This window comes from Lingula anatina, chromosome 9 (genome assembly GCF_051362555.1).
Source record: "Lingula anatina isolate TDL-2025a chromosome 9, LinAna3.0, whole genome shotgun sequence".
Lineage (NCBI taxonomy): Eukaryota > Metazoa > Brachiopoda > Lingulata > Lingulida > Lingulidae > Lingula > Lingula anatina.
The window spans coordinates 2,778,187-2,805,694 of record NC_141775.1 but is presented as its reverse complement, the minus strand read 5'-3'; the positions used below and the strand labels follow the sequence as shown (position 1 = coordinate 2,805,694).

The window sequence follows — 27,508 nt, the reverse complement described above, 5'->3', positions numbered from 1 at the left end:
GCACTTTCGGCACTCATATACTCTTGAGCGCACACGTGCGCCCTAACCAGGGGTCTTTTGCCAGCAGGATTTTTACAAATTGCATGGTAATCAGAATTCCTCATGCCACACTGTAGCAACTATTCGAATCGTGACTATTTCTCGGTAATATTGCAGTAATGTAAACGGGGTATATGCATGGCAATAATATTCCCTATCCTACCTTTCAGAAAAATTACGATCATTTTTTACCGACTGTTTTTTATGTTAATGCTAAAAACTAACAACAGAGATCCAGTATGGATTCAATACCACTTACAAGAATCGTGGACCGAAAATCTTGCACTGCGGAGAGCACTGTTCAGTATAAAATGGGGGTTGACAGTGGACAGTGGACAAATTGAGTGTTGTGGGGAAGGGTAGTTAAAATCCACTTTAATCTCAATGCAGTAATGCGTGGTAGTCCCTGTGCAACGCTGATTTGTTTTTAAGAATTTTTATGTACTGGAGTTGTTTATTGTATTGTGTGTATTGAATAAGGTATCATAAAATCAACTTTATCAAAACTGCCCTTTTTTGCAAGCACAAGATGGATGAATTAAAATTCACTCCTCAAGCTTGTTGTCTTTAGAAGCCTGGGAAGTGAATTTTAATCCACCCACACATCTACTGTACTTAACATTGTGATGACGAATCAAGATGAAAAACGGCGGTCTTAAAATAGATGATGAAATCGGTTTATGATTTCGGTCCCAGTATTAACTACTGGTATAGGCCAACTTCCCGCAGGTGAGATGTCCACCTCTTTTGCATTGCTTCCTGGGATAAACAATGCATATGCCCATTGTGAAACCGCCGCTGCCATACCTGCCATTATTACATGAAATAACGGACCACACGAGGTGTTAGTATTCAATATTTATTATTTAACATTCTTTTAATCAAATGTTTAAACAGAAACTGAACTCGAGATTATGGAAATGGTTTGAGACGATATAAGGGATTATGAAGCTAGGGTACTTGCTTTGATCACTTTGTTCAATACATACTTGCCAAGTCTACAGGTAGCAGACTAGCTTTTGGAACACGCACACCAACGGGATTGCAGTCGAATTATTTCCACTTTTCAATCATCAAGTCGTGATCGACACAATGTATTTGTCCAAATTTATTAATGAATTTTCATATACGATGCAAATACAAAACTCACTATTAAAATATTATTTGAGCTAAAATCCAGATTTCTCTTTATAAATACATGCTTCGATAAAACAATTAATATCTTTTTATAGAAACTATATAACGGTTACTTTAACCAGTTATATGCTGTTTACAAAAACTCACTGAAGCAGTATTATCTTAAAATAAATCAACAAAGGGTTTGGTAGCTGACTGCATATAGTAACCACAGAGAAAAGAGTACTTCCGAGTATGTGTAGATTTATCTATGAATACACGAAATCACTCCATAAATTGTAAAGAATATACATCGCATAGTACAGATATCTGTACAAATATTTAAGTCACAACTCCACACACTTTACATGTTATCATTTTCATAATGTGGACATCTATAAAAACCTGAAATGACATAATACAACAAAGCTGATGAAGTTTTCCTGAATTTTGACTGCTTCTTGTCTGCCTTTGTGCAGCCACTAGATGGGGGCATTGTCAAAACTAAGTTTATCAATTATTTTGGTTGACGAAATTAGAGCTTTCACATAAAGACGCTGTAGTAATAATAATAATAATAATAATAATAATAATAATAATGTTATATCATATATTTTTTCAAAACTCTGCTCAACAGAGATTAAAGTGGACCTTTAAAAATCCTGAAAAATGCAAACACCAAGTACCTTTAGCCTTATACCGGGGTATAAAGGGCATGAGTACAGCTCCACGGCATCAAAATATTCAGATTTGCAGATGAAAAAAATCTGGAAGTTTTTCATCTGTAGCCGAAGAAAGTGAAATGCCACATATGGTGAGAGATGCACGGTTAGCTCTACAGGACTTCTCAATTTTGTCTGAGTGCGAGATGTCCATCCTGGTATTCATCAGGTCTTAGGGCATCATCTGGGTCATACGATCCCTGTATATCCTCAGGGTTCACTACCAGCAGATCTGCCAGATCACGTCGGTCCTCGTCAACAAACCACTGCCGCAGGTGCCCCACGGGATCCTTATCCACTGAGCACTTCAATATCTTATGTAATAGTAGACTGCACTTCTCTGATGATGCTTGCTGGCATTTAATTTTATCCATATCTGAATCACTGATGATGCCCTTTGAAAAAAGGAAATCTAACAATCTCCTTATATTAAACCCTTCATCAGCTATGTAGGACAGGTTTTTGCGCAGATTTTCACATTCAACCTCACGAATCCTTGCTTTCTGAAAAGTAAATAAAAGGGCACTAAAAAGCATGGTGTATATCACCTTTATTTTCCATTGTCAAGCACATGCAAAAAAATATTTTGAAAATAAAAGTGTTCTTTGTTATAGTGAAAATATATCCCTGCTTAAGGTAACAAAAAGTTTCTTTTTGCTTCTTACCTAACAACTTACATGTTTACGTATTACCCTACCCCCATAAAATTAACATTATTTTATGAGTGAGAGGAAACTTACTCTAACTTCATCAATCAGGACTTCTATTTCAGGTTGTTCAACGATTTTCTTTACTCCCTCGCCAATTTTCCGCAACAGCCATATAAGTAGCTGAAAGGAGCCCTGTAAATGGCAAAAGACAAATTCGACAGGTTCTTTAGGACAACCAGCATTCCGTAGGTGGAGTTGACATATAATAGTCTCCCACACCTGTGGGATCTTAAGAAAACGATCCAAGTGTCCTTTTGCCCCCAAAGGCAGATACCGTTGCAAAACATGGACATGAGCTGGTGGTGCAGCACCCATCAACTCCCGATCTCCATTTTGATGAATTTCAAGCCGGCCTACATTTTGAACAAAGACATTGTGTTGCCCTGCTGTCTCGGTCCACCTGGCAGCAGCACCACAACCATATGCAACAGTCATGTTTGTTTGCGGTGCAGCTGTACAGAGTGGCTGAGAAAGATCTGGTCTGCCATAGTGCTGAGATACAGCATATAGGGCGTAGGGGTGTGGGAGCTGCTGCTGCTGTTGTTGTAGTGGTGGCGATGAAAGCTGTGGGAATCGATGGTGCTGCGCATGTAGCTCTTCTTGAAAGTGTCGCTGTTGTTGTGAAATTTCTAGTTGAGATGGTGTTTCAACAATTGGATACGCCTCATAATCTTGGTTTTTTGGTGCTGATGCCGTCTCAGACACAGCGGAAGAATGCGAAACACGTAGTGGTGCTATAATAAATGACTGTGCAACTTCCTGTGGGTGATGCTCTGGGTTTAGAACAGATTTTCCCATATGGCCTTCAGGTGTAACTGATGGCACGTTGGATACATTGTGTAAAACTCGCATAGGATCTATTGGGAGCGGGTGAATGTGGTCTTTGGTGTCCCCTGAAGGTGACGGATCGGCAGATTCTGACAAGCTTAATTGCTCAAGATTGTTTTGTGGTGATGGGATGCTGACCTCAGCTGAGTTCTGTTGTTCTAGCATTAGTTGCGTTGATTGTGCCATTGCATTAGGTAAGCCAGATATTGGTTCGGGTGTGATGATTGAAGTGCTATCTGACTGCCCATGGTCACCAGCTGGAATTGACAGAGAGGGTAAATTCAATTCTGATGGGGAAATTTCCCCTGGTGATTTGTTATTGCATGTCTGAGGCAATTGCTGCATAAGCATGTTTGGTTTCGCTTGTTCTTGTGGAAAATTTACCAATCCCCGTGGAAATGGTGGCTCTGCTATAGCAATATTTTGCTTTTGACGAGGATCTGGACCACCATAATGTGTTGTTTGGGGTAGATGTGGTATTGTTTGTGGATTATGACCGCCATGCAACTGTGGTGGTTGGTGATGGACATACTGTTCGAGTGGTTGTTGGTGTTGCTTAAATGCCTCAACACCATGTGCGAGGTGGTAGGGTAGCCCTGCGGCGGGAAGATCCCACTGGTGGGGCGCTGATGGGTTCAAAACCGAATGTAGCTGCAGAGGTCCTGAGGTCCCTGGTGATGATGAGTTTAGGACTGACTGCTGCTGCAAAGGTTCTATGGTCCTCTGTGGCTGGTTTCCCCAAAATAGCCTTGTATCTGGATTTGAAGACTGGAGTGCTTGTATGCCGAGTTGTTCAGTGCCAGGTACCTTTGTTATCTGAAAGATATTATCAGATATTCACTTCATGTGTATATAACATTTTACAATCAAAATGTCCATGAGTATGTAGTACAATATTAGGAACTTTGCGTACCATTGTACCCAGGGTACTGTATGAATACTTAACAATTAAAATTAATTTGTACTTATTTATCAATAAAATTATTATGTGACGATGATGACCTGCAAACTCTACTTGTCTATAAATTGATTACTCAATCAAACAAAAAATTCTTAAGTTAGGGGAGGATGATAATTCGTCTCCAAGAAAACACAGGGGTTTGTTTACATTGATGGCTCTCAAATATATAAGCTAGAACATTATATCTCACTAAGAATCAACTCATACAATTTTGTATGTACCAAAAGCACACTGATGTCACTACCAAATACATCTTAATATGTCATCACCTCATGTAAAGGGCGGCACACATCAAGCTCTACTGACGACAACCTTGCCTCTCTACCCTTAAGGCCCTGTTGGGCCACCAATATTTTGCCGGTGAAAATCTTTGGGCATGGTGTTGTAGATTCAGGGTTCAAAGAAAAGGTACAATAAGGTCTGCTCTCATCAATCATCTTCTGGTAATCCAATGCCTACAATAAATAATACACTGTTACTAGAAACAATTTGTTTTAAAACGAAGATAAAAAACTACACAAAAATTATAGCATTCAACACACTAAGAAAGCTTAAAACAGTTTATGAAGTTTTCGTCATCACTTTAAGAAAATAAACCAAAGATTAAAATAATAGGGAACACAATTTACATTCTATAATGCTTATGGTGGCAGTGCACATAATACAGTTTTAGTCAGCTCTGATGCAATGTTGCACAATGCTTTACAGTATAATCACCACCAGTTTTAGCTTACGTACTACCGGTAACATGGACATTCAGAAAATGCAATTAGCATAAGGCTTCAAGCTTACAGATTTCAGAATCACCCATTGATTTAGCCAATATGTAAGGGATGGGATGCAAAAAAAATAGCCAACAATTGCATAACTTCAAGAAAATGGTTCAGCAAAGCTGGTTTTTAATTGTGGCCTATACAGAAGAGTAAAGAATCACTCTTATATTATAGATTTTAAGTTAAGAATGTACCGACGCAGCCATCCACTAATCCTGTATCAATGACAATGTACAAACTAAAGTTTTTTTGTCATTCATGATGCCATATTACATAACATTTAGCAGTACTTTTGTTAATGTGGATATCCAGAAAATTTTACTGTTCGTGCTTCTGGCCCATAAGGGTTTACAGTCACAACTTGAAATTCCAATTAGGGAAAATGAAAAATTTACGAATATTTTCAATGCATGACTTCAAGAAAATTATCCAAAAAGCTGCTATTCGCATTTGTCTTACACGTACAAATATTTTTTAATGCATAACTTCAAGAAAAGTATCCAAAAAGCTGCTATTTGCACTTTACCTACACTTAAGGTCATAAATCACTCCAGTAATTGCATAATAGTCACATGGTATATTATAAATTGCGTAAATAGTTAAAATGCGTGATTGCTATACAACATGTAGATACACACGAATTGTTTCTACAAAATTAATACTGGGAAAAAAATTTGAAAATTTTGTGAAATAATGTCTTATGATATGTTTACATTCTTGAAAGAACCTTACTCTAAGTTATACCTTTTCATCTTCCCCTCTCAAAGTCCATCCTTGAAAGTCCTTTATGGTGACCAGTATATCATGATCATCTTCACAAACAATATGTTCATTGTTGTCATGGTCATCATCACCTTGGTCACCATCACCATGGGGACAGATGTAAAGTCTGAAGAATCCATCAAGTACTATACGCTTAAGACCCATCCTTTCCATCCAACTGCTTAGAACCTGAATCGTGAGTAAGGTGGTATATTAAACACATGGTTAACTGTCCTGAAGGGTCTATGAAGAAAAGCGCCAAGTGAGAGGAAATAGACCCATCGCAAAGTGGAATGTATAACCTTAATATGTAACCTCAATGATGTGTCGTAACTAACACAATATACCACTAATTATGTGTCACAACTAACACATCAAAGAATCGAATTTGAAACGAATATTTGCCTCACAATTGCATGTAGCATTACCGTAATTTCATCTGCAGTATCACTGATGCAGTTAACTGCAATCTGAAGCAGGTTTGTTCCTGGATCAAACTCGCCAAATGCTGCAGCCAGCACTCTTCTTCTATTGGATGACGTGGTGTATTTACACAGGTTCCACAAAGCTGCGGTACACCTGGAGCCAAAAGACAAAAGTGTGTCCGGCCCATGTACACAAACAGCAATATACATTTGATATAAATGGTATTTAAAGTTTAACTTGAATCAAATACTTTCAGAAATTAAAATACCACATTAATGCAGGCTTTTTTTTTTTTTTTTTTTTTTTTTGGGGGGGGGCAGTGTATGCACCCTGCATACCCGTCCACAGGATACACTCAATTTTTATATCTGCATTTTCACTACAATCTGGAATTGTATATATTGTGTCTTATTAAAAACAACTCTTATTTCAAGAACATTTTAATCCATTTTATTTTCAATATTGTTTATTTTTGTAATTAAAACTCATAATTAAATCTCATATAGTACATATCATATGATCTGTACCTGGTTTGGCTGTAGAACACCACAGGGTCGTTCTCATCTGTTATCCACTGACAACTCCCCAGCAGGTCAGTTTTTGATGTCCAGAACGTCATCTCTGTCCCTGCATCTTCAACACGTTGAATACAGTGAGGAAAACTCAGATAAACTGGTTTCAGAAAGGTTAAGTCGTGAGGACCACATACCACAATTGGGCTTGTTCTTGTCTGCTTTCCTGTCAAATGAGGGCTGTCTCCTGGCTTCCAGCTAACTCCAAGGTACATCTCTATCACTTTTTCTTCAGGAAGTGAACCCCTTGGTACCACAAGTGTGACCCCTAGTTCCTTTAAATAAACAAAGCCACCATGATGGTCCATACTGAACCTCTGAATGCAGATTCCTGATGCAACCAGTGCGAACTTTAAGTTATCTGTGCTTGTGTCTTCTTGTAACCGTACAGTGTCTGTAAAAATAATTAAATTTTGCAAGATGTGGACTCAAAACCAATTAGTTTAACATACAATTTTTACCCAAAATGAATTATCAGATCTTACGGGTGACGTCATAATTGCGATTTTGGGGTACAAACTGAAAAATCGGTTTTGCAAATTTCTCTTTTACATGAGCACCCACGATGACCGTTTCTATGCCGATTTAATAACACCATTTAGTAATCCAAAATTATGCCAGCAATTTTTCTTAAAATCTTAGTTCAGATTTTATCGTTGATAAAGTAAACCATGCCTTTGTTGGATGAAAATCTGTTATTAGGCACTCATAACAAAAAAAAATGATGGCACAGAATTGCAGAGTATACACTCGAGGTCAAGCCTGCCAATTTTCGTGATAAAATATTGATCCCCCTTACCGACTGCTATCTCACCTCAAAAGAGAAAGGTGTTAAATTAACGATAAAATCTTAGAGTTGCCTTTGCTTATACATTGCAACGAGAAATATAAACGCCGATATTTTATATTTACGGGGTTTTTTATTTTAAATCAGTACAATCAGTACATTATTGAATAATAAGATGCAGGAAGAACCTCATTTTCAGTATCTGGATGATTATAAAGGGTTACAATATCCTTAAACGATTCTCATTTTAACCCTATTCTACATAGTAATGAACCTCTACCTACCTAATTCCTGTTCAAGTGTCCATAACACTCCTGATGCGGCTTTCTTTATTTCATGACGATAATGTCGAGAAAATTTTCGAAGCCTGTCTACGCACTTTGTATCTTCCTAGAAATAGACAACAATTGAAATTTGGAGATTATATTCCATAAGGTTTACCCAGTTATCCACATTAAACAGTAGGTGTATTTATACAAAAAAAAATGTTGAGAGTCACTTCCTTACAAATAAAGTGGCCTTTGGGATAACCGTTGAATCTTTTGCAGTAAAACGCATTATGTCACTTAATGTCACGCATCAACTTGAATAATTTATCAAAAAATTATATAAATCAATATTTATCGATCGCAAATCTCTACAATTCATTTGATCCAAAAATATCAGTTGCTTTCAATCTATTTTTTTTTTTTTTTTTTTTTTGAAAATTACCTTTATTTTTGCTTTATTTTCTTGAACAAAAGAAAGTTTCCACAGCGTTTTTGCTGCTTGTTCTACATCTTCTTCATCAGTTGACTCCAGCATTCTAGACAGAAGTGGTAAGGCGCCATGTTGTCCTATGGCGGCTTTACTCTTGTCGTTTCTAGCGAGTACCCCCAATCCTTCAGCCAGTTCAGATGTTGATAATCCTCTGAATCTATTATTTTCGGCATCCAGCGCACACTTCAGCCCGTTAATGAGAAATTCGAAAACGGTTTCGTCTGTTGTCAGCAAATCGTTTTGTTCTTCTTCTATGATGTACCATTTTATTAAGGTCGCTTCCGCTTTTATCTCTGGAATAAACGTGCTCAGCTAGATTATAAAGTACTAGTCCGTGTTTTTGTATTTAAGGACACGGGACACGCGCAAATTATCACAACCCTGACCGAAAGATTAAGGAGAAAACCATCATAAACTTTGACACTGATAGCCACCCTTAAATCTACTTTACCATGGTACCTGGTAGACTATTTCACTATTCCTATAGAATTTAGTTTACAGTTATACTAATAGATAATATTATTTAAGTCAGACCAAAATATATTTTAATATATTTGTATGTAAAACCACAAACAGTCAATAAATTAAATAGCTTTTATTCTGTTCCTAAGAATATAACTTACTGGCATCGCATGACTGTAAGTAAGGTTTGATTCTTTCCACGACGTTAAGTTCACGGAAAATGTCTTTTGTAATCTCGAGCCTTGAACAGTTGTACACTGGAGCTATGGCGGTTTGAACGGCTTCCAATGTCTCTTTGTTCTATAAAACAAGAATAAAAACGTTTCATGATTATTACACATTTGGTACGTTCACATATCCTCTATTTCACTTAATCAAAATGCAACATTATACTTTCTTTTGAAAATGTAAGTCTTTCTTTATCAATATTCAATTTGTAGAAACAAGGATGTTCATCACAATAGATTTGCACAAATGCGTAGTTATTGAAAGGTTTTATGGATGACCATAAATGAAAGAATACTTTATCAAATTTGATAAACCACAAAGTGTTTGAACAAAACATGTGTTGAAAAAATCGACGTACACTTTCATCAATAATGTCGTTTTGTATCCCAATCTGTATGACGTCTAGGTCCCTCATCATGAGCTTCAAGTAGCCAGAGCGTGCAAGTTGCTCGGCAAATTGTGGACTGGCATCACTGTAGTCCCAGAAAAAAGACCGCAAATTGCTCAGTTCAGTGGTCCACGCCGTGTCACTCCTATAGCATGTCACTGCATTTAGACGAAAATGTTTCAATGAAGTCTCGTAATATTTAACCAACAAGGGGACCAACCCGAGTTCAGTAACGCGATCTCCTAAAATAAGTCTCTGTTCTCGGTGTTTGAAAATTGAATAAGGCACCCGAAGGTCGTTCAAAATCCTATCATGTATTTCCCTCCTCTGTTCGTTGTTTGGGAAACGTATACAGTGCATAAACTGGGCGAAAACTTCGCATGCATCGAGGAACTCGTGTAGCTTTTTCTGACAGGTTGTTTTCTGTCCTTGGTCCATTTGTGATTGTCTCGGCGTTTTGGCAGCCCCTGTTGACCCCTTTCTAGCGGCGATGCTACCACCCGCTTTCATTCCTCTGGGCAATATTCCACTGTGACTTAGGGCCATTTTTTAGCAAATGCTGTTAAGAGGACAAAAGCTGACTGAAATAAGAAAAAGTATGTCACTTTTTTACTTGAAAAAATAGGTAATCAGTGAAAAATTTTAAATGTTGTATTATGTTACGAGTAAGTGCAATTAATACACGCACATTATTTCTAACTCAGAAAGAACTTCTAATAATCCCGTTGTAATTAATATAAGCGCATTACTTGTATTGAATCAGATAAGGAATTGTACCTAAAAATACTATTCGTGTAATCAATGAATCAACCACATCTACCCCAAACGTATTGAAAGTATCTAGCGTTATCATAAAGTTGGTCCAATGTCGGTTAACTGGTTGAACAAATGACATTGGCCCAACATTGGCCAGCTGACACACTGATATTGTGCCTATGACGCAGCCAATGTCGAGCTGATAAGCAGCCATACGTTGGCCTAATGCCGGCTGCAGCCTTCATTGGGCCAACGTCAGTCATTCGACTAAGCTAGCGTTGTATTGGGACAATTTCATGCCCACGATATCATGCTTTCTGGAAAATCTGAATATACTAGTGCAAGTGCAATCAGCGCAGCTGTCATTATTTTAACTGGCCATATTTGTCACGCCATAACTAGTACAATACAAATTTTTCCGTTAACCCATTTAACAAATATTTCATCACGGAGTGGGTGAATGTGTGCACATGAAGAATGTATACTGCATTTATAGAATGTGTTTGTTTTGTATTTTTGGTGTCCAAAACTAATTTCAATTAAAAAAAAATATATATATATATTTTATCGCTAACGCTACCCCTGAAAGACAGTGCATAATTAAACCCACCACCTTCACAGCTACACGGCCGCCATTAAAAAGAACAAACTAGACATCAGGCGGTGTTAGAAAATGTATGATCAAATTAATGTACAAATTCCCTTCATGAACTTACCAGAAGCTTACACTGTTTTGATTAAACCTCAGATAATTGGGATCTATTTTCTTCTCCCCCTAATGTTGTCCTACTAGGACTGTTATGACTTCTCAACTGACTGCACAATTCCTCGTCACTGCAATTGAAAATCGATAAGTACCGGGGTATGTTAATAAAAGCTGAAAATACCAAACACAAACATCTCACGACAAAGCAGTAGATTGAATAGCAAGCGTTTGACTTACCCTGGCAAAACACACAAAAAAAAGTATGTTTTGCTCTTAGCGGGACACGTTATGAAAACAGAATGTGTTTAAAGACCGTCCGACAAAAGGTGTTTCTCCGCTTTTTTTCTCTTCTTTTCATTTACCTGGTGTCGCGTATAATGCTATGTAATTGTGTTATTGTGCGTAGGTAGGTCGATCACAAACTGTTAGAGTAAAATACAATCTAGTAAAAAACGAGACAAAATACAAACAGAAAACGCGCTTCGATGTAAAAACTGGCAGGCAGTATATGTATGAATTGCCCCTTAGTACCTTAGAGCTGATAAAATAGTTATAGAACGCATATTCCACATTACACACACAAACTCACAGTACTAGTACTTTTGGGTTGACTGTCAGGCGTCGCTAGCCGTGACGTATATTAATGGAGCTGAAAGTGAATGTTAATAAATATGTAAGATTTATTTGCCATTGTTGCTGTAATCGAGTTTCAAAAATGAACTGGAATGACTCCAGTGAAATAAACTGCATCCATTATTGCACGGACGAAATACATCTTCCAATTTATTACACAGTTGTGGACTTTGGCAGAGGCCAATATTTGGTATTGGCGCAGATAAATGTTTGAATGAGATGGGGAAGAAACCAAAGCTGATATTTGTTTTATCTTAAAAATATAACACGAAGTTAATATTCCATGAATACAAATTTATGTGAGGCAAATAACAGTAAAATAAAACAATTTTCTTTGTCAGATTTTATATTTTATTGATATTCCAAGCATGATAAATAACAATACAATGTTTTTTTTAAAGGTAGTTTATAGTAACATCAGTGCAGTTATAGAAGAGAGGGCAGCAGTTGAAAGACATTCATAATTGCACGATTGCCACTTTACCAGGGCGTTTCAGTTCTTTTCCCCTTGCTTTGAAAATCTTGTTTGATTCCTTTAAGTCCAAACTTTTGACCATGTCAAAGTCCGTTTTCAACGCTTGTAGCTGCCCATTAAGTTAGTAGCGAACGGAGAACAGCGACGTCTTCTTGTGAATTTCACCTTATTATATATCATATTTTATACATGTGCGTTTAATGTTTCATTTTAACTTGTGCGCCCCCGAGAGATTTCGGGCTGAAAGGCTGTAGGAATATAAAAAATAATGGGAGACATTGAAATAAGCAGATTCACCTAAATGTCTCATGATGTGACAGCATGATCTTATTACATGTACATGATATTTTTTTATTTTCGCATTAATTACACTGATGAGGAAAAAGAACCAGGCCTAACCTACGTAAGTGACTTGAAAATGTTAAGACAAAAGCCGACAAAAATTTACTAGAATCATCCACCACTATAATTATTGTCGCTTTTTTATAACCAAAATCAATAATGGCATGACATTTCAACTCCACTGAAATTCTGACATGAAAATATAGCCTCCGCCGACACATACTCGGTATCACCTACATGCAGAAATAGACAAATCTTCCAGGTTTCTAACCTTATTTAATAGTTAAAAAAAATGAAAAGTATACTTATTTACTTTAAGCAAACTCCTTAAAATACAATATGTCACACATAAAAACGGTTTATACAATATCAATTTACAGTTCTCTTGAATGGTATAATGCTGTTCGCATGCACGATATCAGAATACGTTAATTCATTTTTCCTACGCAACATTTTCATCAAATTCAAATAACCAGCTTTTATTCTTTCTATTATTATTATTATTATTATTATTATTATTATTATTATTATTATTTTGCTTTTGGAAGCGGCTAAGCACTTCATAAGACCGATGTTGATATGTAGATGAAACTATATGTCAGTACAATGTCTGGTATTATAGTAGTAGAGAGGCAGTTGGACCGTCGCTATGTTTCCTCCAGTGTAGTAAGCTATATATCAGTACAATATCTATTATCATAAAGCAGTAGAGATACTGTAGGACGGAGGGTGTATATCACTCTGAGCAGAGGGAGTGTCTGGTTCAAATGCCTCGTTGTAATTTCCACTGTCAGTTGCCTCCGCTTCTTCTTCATGTGTGTCCAGCTCAGTCTGTAAAATATCACGATGAATTGTGTTAGGTGTGACACGACATGAGATAAGATTGTGTTAGGGGTGACTTAACATGAGAACAGATTGTGCTAGGTGTGACAGGTAATTACAGGTTTGAGACAAAGCAATGATGAAGGTTTTTTTTTTTTTTTTAACTCTACCTTGCTTGAAATGGTCACAATGCCGGTATCATCTGTTGCAATGGCGCTCTCCTGGCGCAGCACTTTGGCAAGGTCAGAGGTCGCAGTATTCACTGGCGGCCAATGAGAAGAGGCTATAATCTCATCCTCAATGTGCATGTAACGATACTGCTTGGACTTGCAGCACCATTTCCTGGTCACGGTGCGAATTTTTTCTCGGACCAAACCATCCAGGATAAAGGTCTGGACAAACAAATCAACGCATTTTAAATGGTGTGCTAAGAGACAGTATAGGCAGTATCAGATTGACTATACTCTGAATTAATATAACAAATTGATAATTACACGAGGGACAGTTAACCTCACTGAACCCTGACGTGTATGTGTGACATTTGTCTGCATCACCATATTTTCTGTAATACATCTACCTGTTTTTTAGCACTGAGAGATGTTTTTGAATAGGCATGTGGATACAATTTGGTAACTTTGTTGAGAGTTTAAACAGTGTATAATTACCTACCTCAAGGAATAATGACGCCAGGAAGTTGACGGCAGCCACACACACTATAATTATTCTGAACAGCATGTCTGGAAGGTCTGCAAGCTAGATAAAAACACCTTGCTATTTAATACATATTATATATAATATAAATTTAAACAAACATGGTAAAAATTTAATTAAAGTTAAAACTTTCGTATTATATGCCATCACTTTTGACTGGTAATTGTTCAACATATCCCTGACTGAAGGTGTACAGAAGCAATAAATACTAAAGTTGCAATTTCTTTGATTTTACAAATTCGATTTCCTCAGGTATGTCCTAATGTAATAATGTGAGAACTCAAATTGTATTAGTTGTGACAACTCAGATTGTGTTAGTTGTGACAGCTGAAAATGTGTTAGTTGTGCCTCTCACCTCCATGAGGTCAGTCAGGAACTGAGGTGGGTAGATGGTCAGCCACACGTTGATGATCGTCACAGCTATAACGTTGATGAGGAAAAACCCTGGAACAACCAAGAGTTTTAAATATACCATAAAATTGAATGTTTTAACAAAAGGGAGCTTTCATTTTCGAAATTAAACTGCGAATACTTTCTAACCGTAAAACCAATAAAGCATGAAAACTAAAAAAAACGTGCTTGAAAGCATTTTTTAATCCTTAACCTGACAATGAGGCTTACTTTATTCAGAAAGAACAGCTGCTACATTATGTCAATTTCAGACTCACAATGGTCACATTTTCATTAAATAAAGGCACCTTGGATTCCAATCAGTCGTGGAACCAGACCCCAACGAATACCATACACTCACTGTTGCTGCCATCAGCCTCCTAAAGAGCGCTCCCTTATGGAAGACGACTGGCGGAGTAACTGACCCCTCACACCTCAACCAGCACAATGTCTATCTCAACTAGCACAATACCATCTCAACTAACACAATGTCTATCTCAACTGACACAATGCTCATTTAAATTTATACAATGCACATCTCAACACACGCTTACAGTTGGTGAACATGGACCTCCTGAAGGGCGCCCCCTTGTGGAAGATCACTGCCAGGGTGACATACTGGTAGCAGGAGATGAGAGTTATGGTGGCGTTCATGTGACTGGCATACTCATCGTCAGGATTGTCCACAAAGGAGACGAACCTGAAAAAACATTTATTTGTATTCGCTGGGTACGTCATTAGACATATTTTAACATTTTGTATAAATGTACCATCTTTTCAGAAAAAAGTTTTTAATGTTGCAATTTTACATCACTAAAATTATACACATATCACTGGCAGATCCACAATTAAAGCCAGAAAGAAGATTAGAGATTAATTTGATTTTTTTTCTCTTTTTTCATTTTTTTTTATCTACGTCTTTCCAATCCAGCCCTGCAATTTATCTATAACTATCAATACACTTACCAAGGCATGGTCTTTACATAGAAGAAAAAGAACGTCTGTATGCCGGTCATCAGGATCATCTGGAAGACCAGTGACATCAGTGGCTGGGCAGTAAACAGACTGACCGTCACCTTGTCCTTGGTTAGGCTCTGGTAGGCCCTGGTGTAACTGACTAGACACAGGGAGGAAGAACACTTTATATTACGATACCAAGTTAACTGAACTGTCACAGTAATATACAAATTCCATTTTCAACAAACTATTTGCCATTTTATTCTCTAATAAGAACTAGTATGTGACAAAAAACAAAAAAGGCAATAAACCTAAATAAAAGAAATCCTTTAACTTTTCTCTTGGGCTAAAATAAATAACACTGTATTTTGCAAATATACCTTCACCCACTTCACCTTATCCTTTAAATATTCAATTTCCACCAAATTTAATGCAACTTTTAAGAGATATATCTTTTACGGAAACAAATAAAACCATAACATAACAACATATTTATCAGAGAAAGGTAAAGATATTTTAAATGCAAGCACTAAGCATGCAACCTGCAGTTGGTGTGGCAGTATGGAAATTACAGGTTTATAACAATTTAATTTGTGTTTTGTTGTACATGTTTAAAATAAGACATGGAGTTGTATTAGGTGTGAAAAGATATGGAATGTGAAAGATGTAACAAGGTATGGAAATGTGTTAGATGCGACAAGCTGTGGGAATATGTTAGATGTGGTATGGTACGGGAATATGCTAGGTGTGCCAGAGAATTGTAAAACTGACACATTAGACAATAAGAGCAGTATTAGGTGGGACGGCAGTACACTTTTAAAACATTCCTAGTTGTGTTAGTAGTGACAACAGATAATTGCGTTAGTTGTGATATACTTACATGTGACAGCCAAAGTTGTGACAGGAATCATATCAATATACAAGAACCCAAAGTCGGTCAGGTTGTTGCCAATCTACAATATCACACAGCAAGAAACAACAACTACTCAAAGCCATGCACCGGTCAGTACTAGAGACTGGTATATATATGTATTATCATAAATATGAGGAATTTCACATTTTTAAAAGTTCTAAAAAGAGCTGTGTATATACCTCAATAGTTAGGAACACTTTATATATGAATATATTAAAACATGCAGGAAATTTCCTTGTACATATGATAAGTTGGCCAAAAAAGGCACACAAATTGGGACGAGCATAACTGGGTTGAGTCAATGTGATGCGACTATCTGCACATGTACATAAACATTATACCATCCAGTAGTCAGCCTGCGAACTTTCAATAATATGAGGAAGGTCATTATAACTTACCCAATATAATATGAGGACAGTTACAAATTGTGTCAAGCTGATACACGCCATAAACTTGAAAATCCCAAATGTTGTGGTTAGGGCCGCCTTGCCTTCCCTGTACGAAACACCATTCCGTAAAACATTCTATTAATCTATATTCATTTATGGGCTGAATATTTTATTCTGGTATCCACTTTTGTGACATTAAGAAATTTCAAAATATAATATATAATATATAAAATATAAAAATATAAATGCACTTTTAATACACCATACTTGTAACAGATTTTCAACAAAGAATTAACTGTATTCCTGAAATGTAAGCTATGTAAAGTCTTTATCAATTCCTCCCTGTCAGTATAATACACACTGTACCTTATCAGCGTCGGCGTGCACCGGATGTTCTGCTCCTTAGAGGTAAAAGGTGACGCCACTGAAGCCTCAGCCTCCGTCAACGCAATCCCAGCATGCGCCATTTTGAGAGCTCCACAGTCATTGGCTCCATCCCCACACATTACCACATAGTAACTGGAGAATACACCATGTGTCTATGATATTGGTTGTAGTATTGGTTAACGTTATAGAGGGTCAGATGTGGCAGTGTTTGAATTGCGAAAATGTGTTAGGTGTGGTAATGTGTTAGGTGTGACAGTGTGTTAGGTGTGAAAGCATGTTAGATGTTTAAGGTATTGCAATGAGTTCGATGTGATAATGTGTTAGATGTGGCAGTGTCTTAGATGTGACAGCCTATCATGAATATCCATGCTTAGTGTGATTGCTGTAACATTAAACCTTTGCTAGGTCTAACCAAACGACTGATATAAAAGCAATTTACCCGATCTCTTGTAGCACCTCCACCAGTTGTGCTTTCTGGTTTGGAGACATTCTGGCAAATACAGTACCTCTCACTGCAAGCTGTAATGTCAAGGTTAAAAGTTTACAGTGTTATGTGATATAAATCATTCCCGTCATAAGATAGCTATGGCTCTTATATTTAAGACGTCACCCGCAAAGAAACCCCAAAAATGGCACATCTCCATACCCCCCCCCCCCAGAGCATATTCCCTGCCCAACAGAGATATGCCACGTTACAACATTGCATACGTACATGCAGGGGTGGCATATAATACTAACTACCGGTATACACAATAGTGGACAACACACTATTTGTTTAGAGTTTGTTTGTTAAGACCCAATTTTTGTAAGTTTAGTCAGATAATTAATGAGATATACACGGCATAGCAACATTACATATACATACTTTGGGCAGTATCTCTGGATACAGTTGCTTAGCAACAGCCCATGTCTTCCCTGTAACGGCAATATGGAATTTGTTGGCTTGCTCCATGACGAGGTTGACGTCACCCTAGGAACAGAGATTGGCTTATTGTTTACCTTATCTACACGTTGGCATCTGGTCGCATTTTACTTTATTCGTTTAAATTCTCACATGCAAATACCCATGTATGTACATAAATACCTAGAGACACGACACACATACAAACGTATATGTACATTTTCTCTTATTTTTTAATTGACTTCCATGTATATTAATTTATTTTTACAGGTATGTCTATTAATATATGCCTGTTTGTGATGATTCATACATCAATGGCCTGTGATTTCACTTACCAGTTCTCGCACTTTCAGCTCTTCGATTCTCTCGCTGGTCTCCTCAGCAACCACCCACTCTAACCTGGGGTTAAGCTCAGCTCCAGAGGGAGGGGATGCAGTGGCCAGAATGACATTCTGTCCTGGCTGTATCATTCCGCACTCCCTGGCAACACTTAGTGCTGTCAGCATGTTGTCACCTGTCACCCCACGGACAGAATGTAATGAAATATAGCAATGTGATATATCACAGTCCCAGAAAAAACGTTAAACAAGGTTATTACCAAAAATACTGTTTACTTTCAAAACTACATGTCCAACTTACATATGAACACATTTCTCCCACATTTCTACTACAATCATTACAATGCCTCCCGCCGAGTTTTGCCTAGTTTACCTCACTCTGAGTCTTGGCAGGATTTCACTCAGCACACATTGTTTTCTTGTCACAGCCATACAAACATTCATTCATTTTCACTTTCAAATTTAAAATTGCCTCCTGATGGCAACAACAAGGTTATCTATAACATCAGGTGAGCAGGTGTATTACAGTTTTCATTTCAACTAACACATCGACTGTCTCAACTAAAGCATTTTCCAGCTCAACTTCCACATTGCCCATCTCAATTAACACAATCTAAACCTCGATTCAGTGCACATCTCAACTACCACAATGCTCCTCACCTGTTATCATCACTGGCCTAACATTGGCCTCTTGCAGCACTTTGATCGTGGAGCCACTTTCTGGTTTCAGCTTGTTCTCCATCACCAGCAGTCCTAGAAAGCTGAGGTCACATTCTACTTCTTCCCTGTATCGTAAGATTACATGAAATCTTTTATACCAGACATGGCCTCAGATTGAGAATATATGCACGAGAAAAAACTAATTTATATGTAACATTAAGCTATTTGACCTAATAACATTCTCATAGAGGCAGTGAATGTATGTAACAACAGTACACAGTAGTGTTGATCTTGCGATGCTGTGTTAGATAATGACATCTGTCTGCAGAGATGTACACACACACTGCCAATATTCAATACGCCAGATACCAGCAATCACAGTCTGCAAACTCCTCATTTACCTTGCCACTCTTTGTATCTTCACATAGTTCAGCTTGGGAAGAGGTCTACATGCCAAAGCCAATACGCGGTAGCCTAGCTCTGTGTACTGCATCAGGACATTGTGGAAGTTCTTAGGAACTGAAATAAAGTAATATAATTTCTAATCAAAATCATCGCAAAGCATACTGATCTGAAACATTTGTTATAGCAAATGCGGTCTGAATATGTAGAAAGTTATAATGAAACCGAAACAAACATAAAGACAATTACATATTTTCAAAGGTGCATACAGCAAGCAATTTTGATAAGTAAGCCATGATATATTGAGGAATAAAATAATGTGTTATATAACGTCTAACTTTCATCTAAGAAAACACCAGTCATAAACACATCTACCTGTTTCCGGTTTTGACAGGGACTCTATCTTCTCTGGGGATCCTTTAGCATACAGCTGGAAGTTGTCATGTCCCAGAATCCTCACAATCACGGACATTCTCTGGAGGGCAGAGGTAAAGGTGAACTGCCGGACAATACCCACCTCTAATGGCGCCAACTGTGAGGAGAAAAAATGACACAGCTGATTTTATCATACATTTTGTTGAGTAGATATGTTGAAAAAGGGTTTTATATATAAATTTGATCTGCCAGTGAATCACACGGACTGTCTTCAGTATATGTTTCAGCAATACGTTCTAGGTGTGACAGTGTGTTTGTTGTGACAGTGTGTTAGTTGTGACAGTGCGTTAGATGTGGCAGTGTACCTCAGGAGGCAGGTTGGCAGCATTTACGATATCAGGCCGTGACGGACGGACGATGGTTGGAGCCAGCGATTCATACTTATTGGTCTCCTCTTCTCCTGGTTCTTCCAATTCCTGAAGAATAAATTGACATCAGTCCATTTCAAGCTGATATTTTCATTGTCGCTTCTTTAAATTAGCTTATGTAACTGATATTGTGAAAGATTTTTTGTAGTTAGAACTTTGTTGATTACCTGTATCTTCCCTCATTCAAGGGCATTTGAAAACATAGTCAAGTTATCCCAAATCTACTAATTGATTGCAGGAATCTTGCAAAACTGTATACACTTAAAAACTTTTTAGACATATTCAGACATTACCCAAGCATCGCGTAAAATTTTCTTTTTTAATCATTTAAACTGTCATTGGCATTTGCATACCAGATGTCTCCTCTAAGACGTTCTAGTGTCCAGTGTTCTCCGTGTCTATCATCTAAAAAATCAGTACTTACCCAAGTGGTGGCTTCAAACATTTTCACATCCAGAGGATCACCAGAGATGTCTCCTTCTATCCTGGTCAGAGAGTGACAGGTTGCCATGGAGATGAGAAGGTTGTCTTCAGGCAAAGTCTTTGCTTCGTGGACAACATCTTGGAATCTAAAAACAACGAAAAAAACGCTCTGAAAAAACACTGCAACAAAACTCAATGACAACTATGATTCTGATAAAATTAACAAAGCTTATTACAACCTAAGCTATGTGGTTCTAAGATGTTATCTGCTCACCTGCCTTCCTCCGCAGGTACCACACCCCAGATGTCCAGGCCATCTTCTGTCAGGGTACCTGTCTGGAAGCAGTTATACCGTTAATATCTTTTTTAATCCATGTGATAAACAAAACTACTAAACAAAATAACTGAATTATTTTCATATTTCAGCTTTTCAGATTAACACTGAGTTCAGTTTATAAACAGAAACGAAACAAAATGGATCTGCATTAATTTAAATTAAATTAAATTATTTAATTTCTGATTTGGCAAACAATTAACAAAAATGACAAAGGCCCTATATATGAAATTTTGTGGAATTATTATCCATGTAGACCTCAGAATGAAAGCCTTCATGTACCTAATTTAAGAGCAAATACCTTATCAAAGCAGACGACATTTGTGGACCCACATACTGGGATGGTGGCCGGGTTGATGCAGTAGATACCAGTCTTCTTAAGGCGACTCTGTGCGAACACTGTGCCAATGGTGAGTGCCGCGGGGAGGGCCGGGGGTACCGCTATGGTGATCAAATCTAGAGTACGGAGAACTATGTCTCCTGGCTCTTCTTCATCACCGACCTGTATATACATGATTATTTGTACACTTTTACACTACTGAAAGTTCTCGGTGTGTCTTGTTTTTAAGACCTGTGACTGCGTAAAAAAACAAAACAGCCATATATATATATAGAGAGAGAGAGAGAGAGAGAGAGAGAGAGAGAGAGAGAGAGAGAGAGAGAGAGAGAGAGAGAGAGAGAGAGAGAGAGAGAGAGAGACTTTGTTATGGGTGGGTTATGGTTGGCCCAAATGTGACCTCACCAAAAGTCAATAATTGTACAATACGATAGAATATGATAAACCATTACAAAGACAAGTTTAACTTATATCATTTACGCTTTCTGCTTTCACACAGCATGTCTATGTGTGTTACGAATCCTCACCATTATGACTATGACATAAATGAATCCCATGAAAGCAATGGCGGCCAGGGCACCAACAAACAAGTATGCGTCTTGAGTGAACTTGAAGTTCATTGGCTTAGGAAACATAATGGACCGCACCAGCTCCCCCTTGGCCGTCATAAAACCTAGAACAGACTTTTCGTATTATCAAGGCCAATATATATATCTTGTAATTTTATACCAAACTTTTAAATAATAAATCAATTAAGCCCGTTATAATAATCGCCTACTTAATAAACATGTGCACAAAATAAACTTTTATGTGATACATATTGCAAAAGAACTTTCTGACAAACCATTAAGCACATGGGTACTATGACATTGTTTCTTTAAGCATGGATTCTATAACAACAATAAAAACAATTAACTGTAATGTGGCATAGCATCGTCTACCTGAACCAGTGCAGGATATATAATATATGATATAGTTTACCTGTCCTGAGGACGACTGCCTTCACTCTCTGTCCTTTATAGAACCTGGTTTGTATAACTCTGGTCCCACAGTACAGGATATGGCGCGAGTGATGACTCATAGAGAATGTCTCTTCAGCAGAGCCTGGGTTGGGCTTAGGAACTGGTGTTTTGGTGACAGGGACACTTTCACCTAAAATGGATTGAATCTAATAATGGGACGTCTTAAAAAAGACAGAATGGAAGCATTATTTTTTATTACTAACAGTGCATAACAATAATGGATAGTCCCACGTCCTGCAGCACACGTAAAAATACAGCCAATAAGTGCCGTCACTACTTTACACACAAACCTGACAGCATACTCTCACTGACAATACAGTTTTCAGCTATGAGGACAGCGTCACACGTCATAATACAGCCAATAGGTGTCACTACTATACACACATACCTGTCAGCATACTCTCATTGATAATACAGTTTCCAGCTATGAGGACAGCATCACACGTCATGATGCAGCCATGTCGTGGAATTTCTAGGATATCTCCAGGCACCAGAGAATCTGAGGACATCTCACTAAAATCTAATTAATATCCTTCATTTAAATTCCATATCCAATATAGAAGAACATATAGACATATGTGTCACTGCCTTAAGAAAGACTATTGTATGCTAGAATTTTAGTTCATAAAACTATACACAATAAGTTTACTACATATATAACTGTGCTCTGGATTCATGCCTGATGCTTGCCTGCGTTTCAATATTTTAACTTATATATGCCAATAATTAAAGAACTTCAGACAAGCAGGCATATATAAGTATGTGGAAAGTAGAATGGCAGAGCATCAGATGTGCTTCTTTGGGACAGGTTTAACTAACCATCAGCATGTGTCCCTTGCTTTACTGTCACCGTGTCCCGGCCATGAATGGTATTCTTCAGTTTCCTCTCCATCTGGAACGGTTGTTTAGTTCTATTAATAATTCAATGTTTTAATGCAATTTGTGCAGATGTACTGTAAGTTCCAGTATCACAATTATTCACATTTCTCATTCTTGTTCTACTGGATGATTAACAACATTCACTCACTTTTCTTCCCTGTAACAAGCACCCTCACCTTCCTGATCTGGTATATGGCCACCACGATGGAGACTGAGGTGATGAGGACAATGGTGCTGGCGTAATAGTAATACACATCCGCGTACCACAGGGCACAGCTGAACACTTGAAACACGTAGAATGGGCTGAAAATCTGGAGCAGAATTGGCACACGTATCTCCACAGTGTTGGGGAGAGTATTCTAATAGCTCAATTTTCTGTCTCTCCTCATGAGGACTTCAGATGTCCACTGATTTTTACTATGACAACAACAGACCCTCTCCAAGAATACTTCATCTATTCACTGATGGTTGCTATGACAACGATATACCCTCCTCATGAGGTCTTCAACTGGCTACCAAATTAAAGGTATAACTTTCGAAATAAATTCTGATTGCCATAGCTAGACAGAAGTAGATCAGTAAATGATAATAAAACCAGCGAACCACCCACCTGCTGGATAAATATCTTCAAAATAGGAGTAACGTGGACCTCAATGTAATTTGCACCATAAAGCACAATTCTGAAGAACACAAATAGATGTATTTGACATACAAAATTTAAAAACCCAATGCACTGTGTTAAAAATGATTCCAAACCCAAGGAATACTCTGCCTCACATTTAATTTTTTTAGACATAACAGGGGATCAGCATGACAGATGGGGTGTCTTTTTTGTGAAACTTTAAGTGCTCATTGCTTACTGAATCTGTCCATAAATTACAATCTTTTTAGCCCCAATTCTTCCCCTAAACCTTAATAAAGCAAGCGGCATCATGAAATATACACAACTCACACATACAAAATATTATTTTACTTAAACATTTCAGTATCTCACCTTCTTGCTCTCTCGTCTGCACTGACTCCTTCTGCTTCATAGAAATATGCACAAGACACTCCCTCTTCCAGGCCCCTAAGACAGTATGATGGGTGCAGGAATTAACAGCTGACATTATTTTATAAATTTATAAATGAAAATCATTAAATGAGGGGGAAGTTTCAAAAATATAATAAATTGTAACAGGTTACATGTGCATGGTGGAATGATTAACCTCTACAATGCTACCGAGATATTTTGAGTAAATTACTTGAGACGTTCAAAGCTCTTGAGCTCTGCATTCCAAATATATTTGATCTTCTTGTTCACAAAGTTTCTTATAATGGCTTCAGGCTGAAATAAAAACAAAACAGAATTTTAACAGGATTTGCAATTAAATTAATTAAACACGCATTGGATAAAAACAGAAACAAAATATATCAATTTCCAAACAGATTATACAGACTCCACAAATGTTCAAGTGAAATTTGCTGAAAGAACTTCAACGTATGCATTGTTTTTCTCCAAATCCCAGTTGTAAGTTACGTTATTTCTACATTTGATATACATTCGATAACAAAGATTTATTTTACTTTTTCCATTGCATTTCTAGATGAGGCCTTGGTCAAGTTTGCCTTGGGATCCAACGATATGTGTGGGACTTGAGTCAGGGACTCTACACTCTCAAAGCTGGATGACAGGTCTGGATCCACGCTGAAACAGACAGAGAGGTAGCCCAATGAAGACTAACAAAGAAGTAGCTACATAAAGTCTAAGACATACACTATATGTGAGACAAAAGATGGAACTCTGATATTTGTCATCCAATTCATCAACAGACTTTGGCGCTTAATTTCATACCAAGAAAAAAGAATCATATTCAACACCAAATAATTCATTTCATTTTGGTATAGGGTAAAGCATATATGTGTAACAAATAACTGATGCGTTAGGAAGAAGAGCTGATTTGAAATGACAAACTATACCTCTGTCCCTCCCTAGTAACTGTCCTAACTTTGTTGACTGACCACTGCAAGTACTGGTCCTGAAATATAGGTCACAATAAACTGAGTATGGTTTTCATGTTTTATGATTTTTTTTAGCTGGAATCGAATCCTCATACTGCAAAATATTATAAGATTGGTCAGTAAACAGTACACTACTTCTGTGATCAAAAACACCACCTCACCGCATGCTATACCATCTACCCTGTAACACACCAGCTGTCGAATGTGAAACGATGGCATGAACAACTTACCTTCAATAACACATGGGTGGCTTTGCTAAGCGAACAACGAGAGTGAGTACATCGCAACATCCAGTCCCGCCTCCAGTAGAAAACCAGCCCCAAGAACCCCGCTGTCGCCACTAGGAACACTCCACTTATAACACACTTGAAGATACTTTTTCTGTATCCATAAATTTCCTGAAAACAAAGTGTTCACCACAAATGAAGTCTAAAAGCACGATGTTTACACCCAGGTAAAGCTATGTAGCTTATAGAAGGTGTGCGTGTCCGTGTGTGTCTCAATCTCCTTTTCTGTACCATACGGAGAAAGATAGGGGGAGAGAGGGGGAGAGAGAAGGAAAGAGAAAGAGAAAAAGAAAAGAAGAAGAAGAAGAAAAAGAAGAAGAGAAAAGGTAACAGTTTGTACTCAAAATTAAATGAAGTGTAAATGACTTAAAGAAGCCATGCGCATACCATCTGGTCCTCTTCTCCAGGGTTCACGTACGACTTGTTGGGGTCCATTGGAGGGGGCCCAGTACGAGTGATCTTCACATCAGAGGACATGGCTGCCTTTACTACATTAATATATACAGAAAACATGAAGAGATTACAAATGGTATATTACAGAGATACTTGCAACATAAAGAAAACGTGTCGAGATTACATATATGGTATATTACAGAGATAGGGAGCATTCACATCGAGAACAGCCGAGGTCTAGTAAGGCCAGGACCTAAATATGGCAGTGACAGTGTTAGTGACAGTGTTAGTGTACATGAAAGGAAGAATGCTAATCCCGTTAATCCTCCCCACGTGTCGTCCCTGCAGGGGCACAGTGATTAAATCTCAGATCACTTCAACCTGCCGAGGGACACGCGTGGGGAGGCGTGTGAGAGCCGGAGAGACCATTACAGGATTAGCGGTCTTTCTATCATGTAGGTCCGCCATATTTAGGTCGCGGCCTTACTTGACCTCGGCTCTTCTCGATGTGATTGCTCCCATAAAGTACGAGTGATTTTCATGCCATGGCTGTCTTGTTACATAGAGAAAATATGAGTAGATTATAGATGGTATATTACAGAGGTCCAGGACGAGTGATTTTAACATCAGATGACATGGCTGTTCTTGTTCGCGTATAAGTTAAATGTGGTACATTAATTACTGTATTGTCCATGGCAGAACAATGCATTTGTGCTGTGTAGAAGTTATCAGAGCGTTATTGCCAAAGCGTACTGGGTTTTTAATTTAACTCATCGACTACGAGCATTTCGTAACTTTACTATGGCTTCGACTGTGTCAAGCTTTTTTTGTTTTCGGATTGTTTCGATAATCCTGGTTTCTTTAACATGCGGAACAAGACAACAAGTGACTCAACTTTTACCAACAGTTAATACTAGCTGACATCCAGAAACTGTGCTCAAACTGGCGTGTCAAAATCCAATCAGCAATTTTAAAAGATAAAATCTATTAAGCGTCGCACGCAAACGCCTAGCCCATTAAAGTGTTCCTAGATAATGGCATTAAAGACGGATATGAAGTCAGTGTTTGGCACAAAAGCCAACAAACAAACAACCTTATAGTTCCAAATTGTATACCTAAGAAAAATAACAAAAGATATCATTTAAAATCACCCGAAAAAAATTAAATTTGAACAGATTTTCTGCTCGTTTTCTGTTCTGTATTTAAACGAGGCAGATTAGTTCTATATCTAGTAGGCCGAATTCATGTAGGCCTAAGTAGGTATTTAATACGGCAAAAAGTTTGAAGAATGTGCAGTTTAAATCTCTTTTATGGATGATCTAGCGAATAATTTGGTTTATCCCTTCACGTGTTGACTTTATTTAAGTCGTATAAGAAACTAGTATAAGTGGTTAATATGTGTTACTAAAAATCCTCACTCCGTCGACGCTCAGTTTAAAATGTACATTTAAAGTAGTTTAGATAATACCATAAAAGTATGGCAATCCATGATAGATGAGTTCTTTGGCGTCTTTACGCAATCTATATAAGTATATTCATTCCTGTCACAGCTGAGGCAGCAATTTAAAAGACTTACCTTGTGTAAATATTCCAGCAGCTGAGTTAGGTTTACCTTTTTTGTTGTCGTCGTACGACAATGTTTTTTTTAAAGAATCACTGAGCAAAACATTGCTCCCCACAGCGACTGCCACGATATCAGATCGCAATGCAGGCT

General features: G+C 37.7%; 2 protein-coding genes across 2 annotated transcripts; both read right to left on the bottom strand.

Moving 5' to 3' along the window:
• Window positions 1-946: 946 nt before the first annotated feature.
• LOC147759779 (uncharacterized) lies at window positions 947-11,118 on the bottom strand. Its single transcript, XM_086996335.1, has 11 exons — window positions 11,006-11,118; window positions 9,504-10,114; window positions 9,079-9,217; window positions 8,408-8,748; window positions 7,981-8,086; window positions 6,865-7,303; window positions 6,340-6,490; window positions 5,894-6,100; window positions 4,646-4,831; window positions 2,618-4,231; window positions 947-2,380 (listed from the first exon to the last, which is right to left on the bottom strand). Exons 2-11 carry the CDS (start codon window positions 10,077-10,079, stop codon window positions 2,003-2,005), a joined length of 4,137 nt encoding a protein of 1,378 aa, XP_086852461.1. The 5' UTR covers window positions 10,080-10,114; window positions 11,006-11,118; the 3' UTR covers window positions 947-2,002.
• Window positions 11,119-11,956: 838 nt separating this feature from the next.
• Window positions 11,957-27,498, bottom strand: LOC106179849 (polyamine-transporting ATPase 13A3). Its single transcript, XM_086995831.1, has 32 exons — window positions 27,371-27,498; window positions 25,789-25,889; window positions 25,345-25,512; window positions 25,073-25,131; window positions 24,680-24,800; window positions 24,358-24,440; window positions 24,108-24,182; window positions 23,724-23,793; window positions 23,290-23,424; window positions 23,054-23,126; window positions 22,623-22,754; window positions 22,194-22,364; window positions 21,740-21,885; window positions 21,177-21,377; window positions 20,816-20,877; window positions 20,543-20,687; window positions 20,056-20,166; window positions 19,691-19,847; window positions 19,315-19,432; window positions 18,914-19,038; window positions 18,251-18,429; window positions 17,880-17,984; window positions 17,454-17,533; window positions 16,994-17,146; window positions 16,637-16,733; window positions 16,206-16,278; window positions 15,335-15,485; window positions 14,923-15,068; window positions 14,334-14,422; window positions 13,937-14,020; window positions 13,438-13,659; window positions 11,957-13,276 (listed from the first exon to the last, which is right to left on the bottom strand). The coding sequence occupies exons 2-32, from the start codon at window positions 25,876-25,878 to the stop codon at window positions 13,142-13,144; spliced, it is 3,756 nt and encodes a 1,251-aa protein (XP_086851957.1). The 5' UTR covers window positions 25,879-25,889; window positions 27,371-27,498; the 3' UTR covers window positions 11,957-13,141.
• Window positions 27,499-27,508: the final 10 nt, after the last annotated feature.

Excerpts from the sequence above, each read along its gene's own strand:
- LOC147759779 (XM_086996335.1), bottom strand. The coding sequence starts at position 10,079 with ATGGCCCTAAGTCACAGTGGAATATTGCCCAGAGGAATGAAAGCGGGT. Across the intron at positions 8,087-8,407 it reads AAAATAAAGCAAAAATAAAG|GAAGATACAAAGTGCGTAGA; the intron begins GTAATTTTCAAA and ends GTCTATTTCTAG. Across the intron at positions 4,232-4,645 it reads TGTGCCGCCCTTTACATGAG|ATAACAAAGGTACCTGGCAC; the intron begins GTGATGACATAT and ends AATATCTTTCAG.
- LOC106179849 (XM_086995831.1), bottom strand. The coding sequence starts at position 25,878 with ATGTCCTCTGATGTGAAGATCACTCGTACTGGGCCCCCTCCAATGGAC. Across the intron at positions 24,801-25,072 it reads GTTACTAGGGAGGGACAGAG|CGTGGATCCAGACCTGTCAT; the intron begins GTATAGTTTGTC and ends TGTCTGTTTCAG. Across the intron at positions 21,886-22,193 it reads GGCAGTCGTCCTCAGGACAG|GTTTTATGACGGCCAAGGGG; the intron begins GTAAACTATATC and ends AGTCTGTTCTAG.